At 45.7% G+C, this 7,789-nt stretch overlaps 1 protein-coding gene across 6 annotated transcripts in view; it reads right to left on the reverse strand.

Moving 5' to 3' along the window:
• Window positions 1-200: 200 nt before the first annotated feature.
• Window positions 201-7,789, reverse strand: part of HMGB1 (high mobility group box 1) — a 151,549-nt gene continuing 143,960 nt past the window's right edge. For 2 of the 6 annotated variants that reach the window (XM_065533130.2, XM_045376950.3), the window contains exons 2-5: window positions 3,879-4,042; window positions 3,559-3,704; window positions 2,889-3,063; window positions 201-1,877 (exon numbers count right to left, since the gene is read on the reverse strand). In XM_065533130.2, coding sequence (XP_065389202.1) covers window positions 1,701-1,877; window positions 2,889-3,063; window positions 3,559-3,704; window positions 3,879-4,028 — 648 coding nt within the window. In that variant the 5' untranslated portion in view covers window positions 4,029-4,042 and the 3' untranslated portion in view covers window positions 201-1,700. Of the gene's footprint in view, window positions 1,878-2,888; window positions 3,064-3,558; window positions 3,705-3,878; window positions 4,043-4,483; window positions 4,703-4,835; window positions 5,130-5,417; window positions 5,586-6,152; window positions 6,294-7,789 lie in introns of those variants that run through there. The other 4 variants (XM_045376949.3, XM_045376951.3, XM_045376952.3 and 1 more) reach the window with 4 other exon arrangements.

The following is a 7,789-nucleotide window of genomic DNA, read 5'->3' on the forward strand; positions in this document are numbered from 1 at the left end:
CACCGAGAGTACTTGCAATGTTTGACAAAACCTTTTAGCAGCCCATTAACCTATTTATAAGCATAAAGTGAGTATTTTTAAAGGGAAACTTTGCCATCCCTTATACTTATTTAAAAGGTACTAAGAGATATTATTAGAGACAAGATTTAAAAATATGTAACAAAATCTTAAATTCTTAAGTGAAAGCCATTTAACTAATATTTAAAACCTCTGCAATTATTAGTTTATTAGTATCATCCAGGACTCAGATGTTCAGTATTCCTCCTGAAATTACATAAACAAATGCAAATGGAAAGAATCCAAGTCAAAATTATATAACAAAACAGCACTCCATCACAAAAGCGTGTAAAATTACAAGAACGCTATTTTAAAATACTGGCACTTTAAGAAAACGATAATCTCGAAAAACCACAAAATTGCCAAATTGTTCCCTAAACTGCTAAGCAGATAATGACTAATGAGTTTGTTTTGTAAAGAAAAATCATTCAAATCAATTGAATAATTCATACTGAGATGCAAAGTTTAAGTGTCTTCTTTCCTCCTATCTACTTCGATTTATAAAGGGGCAAACCATAATATAGGAAAATACACCCTATTTTGAATGTGGCATCTTCATTTTAAAAGCTGGCCCAATTAATTAAAAATACTTGTAATGGAAAGTCTCGTTTCCTGAGCAGTCCATATTGAGATAAATGGGAAAAGACATCTATAGCCAGCATTTTCATAGTCTTCACTGAGACTAATGTCAACAAAAAATTTAATATGGCAATCTTGTATTTTAAGCTCACGCTTTTGGGGATACATTCTCAGGTCTTCTTTAATGTGGGAACTGCAAAATATAACTGCCATTACATGGTAATGGGAGTTAAAGAATAGAGTCCTCATGTAAAGGTTAGAACATACTTTTCTATTAGTCCTTCAAGGACAGACTTTCAAAATGTTTGATTCTAATAATCCCATGCTTTGAGTAGACTGATTACTCTTCAGTTTGTAAATGTAAGTGGGCTATGTGAAATTTCTTAACTGATCAAGATTTTCGATGTTCAATTATGGATGAAAACTATCTCAACTTAACTTTACCCCCATTATGGTATGCAGGGTGTGTAGACAAAAGCTTTTTATTAGCTAACTATATGAAAGGATAAACACTGTAATAATTCATGTGATTCAAAATGGGCAAAAGCAAAAGACTAGCTTCCCCTCAAGAAGAAAAATTTCAGACCTATGAAAAGGACAACAATACTAATAAAAAAAATTGTATTTACTTAGAAGCATTCAGAATGTCAACAAAACAGCTGCAACTTTTTTTTTTTTTTTTGCAATTACAGAGTGGTATTCAGTTAACAGAACAACAATTATTTCGTATAAGCTGCATCAGAGACAACTGAAGATGAAAAAACTACCATCCCCATATATAACTAATTTGTGCTGTGCACCAACAAGAACCTGCTTTAAATTTCCATGCCAATTTACAACCCCCATACTGTACCAGGCAAGGTTAGTGGCTATTGAAAATACCACCAGGACAGGGCTATCTAAAGACACATTCGGTAGTGTGTTAACTATACAAAAAAAGACACTGTACAGTTTAAAAACAAATCTTACACAGCCTTACATTTCAATTCTTTAAAAGGAGTGAGTTGTGTACAGGGGGGTTAAATGCTTTATAGACAAGAAAAAAAAACTGCGCTAGAACCAACTTATTCATCATCATCATCTTCTTCTTCATCTTCATCTTCTTCATCTTCCTCCTCCTCCTCATCCTCTTCATCTTCCTCATCTTCCTCCTCTTCCTTCTTTTTCTTGCTTTTTTCAGCCTTGACAACTCCCTTTTTTGCTGCATCAGGCTTTCCTTTAGCTCGATATGCAGCAATATCCTTCCAAAGCAAAGGGAGGACAAAACAGTAGGGAAGAAAAAAACATTAAGGGAAGAAATAGAACATGGCAGAAGTTTATGAAAGAAATCAAGATTCTAGTTATACCAAAATATCATGTATCTGTAGATCCACTGCAACTCCAGAAATAAGTAGAACTTCAATAAATGAACATAAAAATACAAGATAATTATAACAATCTATAACTCATGAAATGGCATAGTCTAGTATTTGCAAAGTTCTGCCTCATTGAGGTGCAATTATGTACCACATCCTAACTCTATTAAAACCAGAATGTAGAGACTTTGATTAAAGGGTAGACACTGCCACCTTCTGAATGCAAAAAAGCACTCTACAGGTTTACACTGTCAGACCCTAATCCTTAGAAGAACATGTTGTCTTAGGAAAAAAAAAAGTTAATTTGTCAATAACCATGCAATTAGGAGGTTACGAAACATCTAGAAATAAACACTTTTCAGAATGACTAAACAAGCTGAAAATTAAGTATTTAATATTTCAATTTACTTAACTGTAAGAGTTATAGATTTCCTTAATCTTATTAATTTATTGGACAGAGCAGCAGACTTGAAATTTAACTTAGTGATGTTGTGGTTTTTGAATATCTAAAGGAAAGGAACCTAAATGTTTCAGGATATGATTAAAAAAAACATAGCCTATATTACTTTGTCTAACTTATTTCTGTACTGTATGCCAAGCCATTTAAAAATAACTCATTTTTGACCTGAAGTGACTATCAACATTTTCATCAACTTAAAAATACTGGGGAATAACAAAACCAACTTAAATGTACACAGCCTTTGTCTGAGTCTTAATTTAGTCAAAAAAACCGATTTGGTCCTCTGTATTCTCTGAAGGATGAGAAAAGACTTATATCATAACAGCATACTTAATGTAGCTGTTACACTAAAAACTTATTACACCTCAAACTAAGTACAATCATACAACATCTGGCGTACTCGTCATCATTTTACCAAGCAAACCCACACTTCTTACCTTTTCGTATTTTTCCTTCAGCTTCGCAGCCTTCTTTTCATAAGGCTGCTTGTCATCTGCAGCAGTGTTATTCCACATCTCTCCCAGTTTCTTCGCAACATCACCAATGGACAGGCCAGGATGTTCTCCTTTGATTTTTGGGCGATACTCAGAGCAGAACAGGAAGAAGGCCGAACTAAAAAAAAAAAAAAAAAAAAAAATTTAGGATTTTAAGTTAACAGACCACAAAAATAAATAGTATCAAGTGTACACTGCATTGCTATTTAAAGCTGCCTGTGAATTTCTGTGATGCACTGAACAGGGTGCAAATACTATAATATGCTAATATCCTTCACAACCAAAGCTTAATTTACCACTATTTATTTATACTAACTAGAGCCTCAGATGAACATTCTACAATTACACTATTTCAGAGAGAGAGTATTTTTCAAGAAATAAAAGGACCAAAGGAAATACACTGGGCAAAGGAGACCAAGTATCTAATTCAATTGCTCTGGTAACACTCCCACCCGACAGGAATTTTATAGTATTTAAATATAACCAGTATGAACACGTATTAGCTAAGAAACTTTGTACACTTACACTCTAAACTGACAAAGTAGCTTGCTAAATTTCTCTCAGATTCTACTGTAAACCGTGTCTGGGAAGTAAAAACAGGCAAGATACTCACGGAGGCCTCTTGGGTGCATTGGGATCCTTGAACTTCTTTTTTGTCTCCCCTTTGGGAGGGATATAGGTTTTCATTTCTCTTTCGTAACGGGCCTTGTCCGCCTTTGCCATATCTTCAAATTTTCCTTTCTCTTTAGCAGACATGGTCTACAAAATAATTATTTGTAAGTTTAAGTTGTAAAATTTAAGTAAATTATTCTCAAAACCAATGTCTTTTGCTATGTAATAGCGTGACACTATGAGAGCGCCAACTAGACTTTTGCATCCTCAATTGGAAACTGTCTTTTAATTACCTTGTTAGCATGTTTTAAGCCCTCTTACCTTCCACCTCTCTGAGCACTTCTTAGAAAACTCTGAGAAGTTGACTGAAGCATCTGGGTGCTTCTTCTTATGCTCCTCCCGACAAGTTTGCACAAAAAATGCATATGATGACATTTTGCCTCTCGGCTTCTTAGGATCTCCTTTGCCCATGTTTAGTTATTTTTCTAAAAAAAAAAAAATTATCTGATGTTAGCAATAAAATTATGACACATAAGAGCTTGAAGTACTTAGGAAGGGAATGAAAACCAAGGTACTGGTTATTTAACACAGTAGTGACATCAACCTCCGTGAAATCAGACAAGAATATGGCCGAGAGATTAAATTCCTTGAAGGGGCTATGCCAAGTAAAAACAAAACAAAAACGGTCCTTCAGGGCGATCTTAAGAAGTCTAGACACAAAGATATACCCATACAGTATTCCCTATCTATCCGCCTGAGTCTGCTCTGAAGGAGTAACTGGTCACTTAAACGATTTTAAAATCTAGAACACCCTTTTAAACCAACCAAACCAAAGGTCAGAAAACATGCTGCCAATTCGTGGATTTGCACTACTAGGTAGGGAACAAACAAGGGCCTAAGCGAGTCGACTCTTCCTAATTATGGACCTTTAAACAAAAAATCACCGTGCACCGAAAGTTTTCAAAAACACCCTCTTTGCATAAAACTTTGCTCCGAAGAGGGAGCTGCAGCCAGCTCCGGTGCTCGGAACCCGGCTGGAGGGTGGCGGTGCCACCGCGAGGCAGCCTCGTTTCCTATCGGTTTGGCCCTGAGATGTATTTCTGTTCTGACTAAACACGTCCGGTCTGAAGTTTCTCCGAGTAAACAAGGATGAGGGACAAAAGCCACTCCTGCTCGTGGCTCGGTGGCCCCCTCCCCCAACTCGGGGAGTATTTTTTGGAGCCGTGAAAGTTGGGGTGCCTCCCGCGCGGGGCGAGCCCCCCGCCCCCAGAACTTCACCGGTGGCCGCGCGGCCGACGCGAGGGGACGCGGCCCGGCTCCCACAGGCCCGAGGCCGCCACGTGCACCCGGCAGGCCCCGCAGGCCCGCGCCGCCGCCGCCCCCATTTTGTCAGGCTCCGCGCAGGGAGAAGCCCCGCTCGAAATGGGGGCTGGCTCCGCCCGCGGCCGCCGGGGCCGGCGCGCACGGAATGGCCGCTGCGCGTCTTCCCCGCCTGCGCCGCCGCCGCCGCCGCCGCGAGGGCGAGCGCGAGCGAGAATATGGCTCCTTCCCTTTGTGTGTGTGTGTGTGTGTGTGAGTGTGTGTGAGTGTGAGTGCGAGGGTGCGGGCGCGGCGGCGGCGGCGGGCGGGGTGCGCGCCGCGCTCTGGCGCACACACTCGGCCATTACGGCCGGGGGAGGGGCGGGGGGCGCGCGGCCGGGCCCTCCCCTCCGCGCCGCTCCCCTCCCCCCGCCGCGGTGGGGGCCGCCCGAGGGCCCACCCGCCCGCCACTCCCCGTCTCCCTCCGCGCGGGCCGCGCGCCCCGCCGCCCCCGCACGGGGAACGCGGGGCTGTGAAAAGAGAGAGGAAAAAAAAAGTTGCCTCGGAACTGCTGCGCCCAGCTCCCCCGCCCGCCCGCCTTGTTTTCTCTCCAGCCAGCAGCGCCGGGCCCGAGTCAGCCATGTTCCAGCGAGCGCAGCGGCGCCGCTCCCCCCGCCGCCCGGCCGCCGCCGCCGCCGCGCCCGGGCCGAGGCCGGCCGGGCCCGCACTGCCGCCCCCGGGCCCCCGCGCCGCCCTCGCCCGCCGCGGCGCCCCGCCCGCCCCGCCGCCCGCCCGACCGGCCGCGCTCCCCGCTGGCGCCTGGCTCGCTGCGGCGACGGCCAATGCAGCCCGGGGAAGCGCCGCCGCTGCCCTCCCGCCGCCGAGCCGCGCCGGCCCCGCCGCCCCGGCCGCGCTCCGCGCACGCCGCCCGCCCGAACGCCCGGCCCGAGGGCCCAAAACACGTTCAAAAATTTTTTAATTAAAAAAAAATTTTTTTTTTTTTTTTTTTTTTTTTTTTTTGCGCCAGTCAGCGCGGACGCCGCCGGGGGTGGAAACTCGCGGGGCGCGGGGCTCCCGGCGCCTCAGGCTGCCTGAGGGCCGGGGCTCCGGCGCGGGGCAGCGTTCCCGGCGCCCGGGCAGAGGCTCGCTCCGTGCGCAGTTCCCCCCACGGTCCCCCCTCATTTGCCTTTGTGTGGATCCTGACCCGCCGGCTCCCGGCCGCGGGGATCCGGCCGTCGCGCGGGCTGGGGAGCTGCCGGAGGCGCTCTCCCCGCCGCGGCGCTGCCCCAGACTCACCCTCAGCGAGGCACAGAGTCGCCCAGTGCCCGTCCGGCTCTCACTTGCCCCGGCGCTGTCTCTATGGAGCTCAATGTACTGCAATGGCTGTGAGAGCGGGAGCCAGACGCAGCCTCCTCACTCTCTCCGCTCTGTAACATTACTCTCCAGCCAGCGCGGCTCCTATTGGCTACCGCCAACTCACGGGGCTCGCTCATTGGCCCGATACCTCCCATTGTCCTGACCAGAGCCCGTTTGCTATTGGCTGTCTCCGGGGACACGTCATCAAGGATTGAAACAGCGCGCAAATCTGAATGTGTGTGTATGCCGGGCAAAGAGGCTGAGGCGGGAGAGGCAGAGGCAGAGGCAGCAGCTGCTACGGGAAAGCAGAGCTCTATGGTGTATGTGTGCATGTGTCTAACCCAAGCCAGCCCCACACCGGAGCGGCCGCCGGAGCGAAAAGGGCCTGACTTTTCCACAAGTGTCTCCAACTCCTCAGGCAAAAGAGACACCCACAGGTCTCCCCCCCCCTCTTGCCCCACATTCACGCCCAAAGCCGTTGAGATAAGAGGCCCCAGGCTTTTAATGGCCCTTAAAAAGTGAGGGGGACACTATGGGGTCATGTCCCCTGAAAACGGGGGTCTCTGCTGGTGCCGAGGGGCGGAAGCCGCCGAGCCTCTAGCCCCTCAAAGGTCTCTGATTGCGTTACACTTGAGGTCTCTGGAAAGGCAGGGCTTCTGTAAGAAAGTGACATGATCCAACCAGCCGGGTTTAAAATGCCCCTTTTCTGGGCTCATAAGCCGTCACGTCAGGCTCGCTGAGCAGCTGAAATCTTGAGTCACTGAGCAGGCATTCAGTTTCACCCTTTTTCTTGGTTTGATCGAGTTTCACAGCATGTCTAGAACTTTTTATTTAAATACAAAGCACTGTCTTAACTTCCTGGAAATCAAATAATTATTCCATGTAATTAAAGAACAGCCACTTCGTTTTGATATGGGGTACTCTAGCAGGAAATGTTTGTGAGGCCCTGGTAGAATTAGCAAATTCATTAGAGACCACATTCTAAACTGTTTGGCTGTTTTATTTGGCTTGGTGTGGATTACTGTTATAATCAAACGAATCCTTGTGATGCTATCTTTCCCTCCCATCACACCACTTAGTGCATCCATGTAACCGCTCTAGGATTACTGGAGTTGTAGGTATACGGTTACCCGAAGGATTAGATGCAGGCAGAGAGTGCATGTGCCCAAATCCACAGGCTATGGTTTCTCTAACTCACCAAGCTGACTGGTATTAATAGACATACTTACGTCTGTAGAGAAAATGTGCGGGCTGTAGTGCCCAGTTCTGAAGACTCTACAGTTATATCAGTCCTTTATGAAACTACTATCTATTCCTTTTAGCCTGAGCAGACCACGCCCCTATTCGGTTATAACAGACTTCCCTTTTTTTCACTGTCTAATGGTATTTTGTGCACTTCTAAATCCAACAGCCAATTCCTCCAAATGTAACAGATCAAAGTTGGAATAAATCACCTACGTCGTGTTAATTTGATTTTCTGTATTGCTTATAAGCATCCCTAACCTAATTTATTTCCTCAAATGTATTAAACTACTTAAGAGTAAGCTTAGATAACCTTTCCTGTTTTAATGTTGATT

The sequence above is a fragment of the Macaca fascicularis genome, chromosome 17 (assembly GCF_037993035.2).
Source record: "Macaca fascicularis isolate 582-1 chromosome 17, T2T-MFA8v1.1".
NCBI classification, from domain to species: domain Eukaryota; kingdom Metazoa; phylum Chordata; class Mammalia; order Primates; family Cercopithecidae; genus Macaca; species Macaca fascicularis.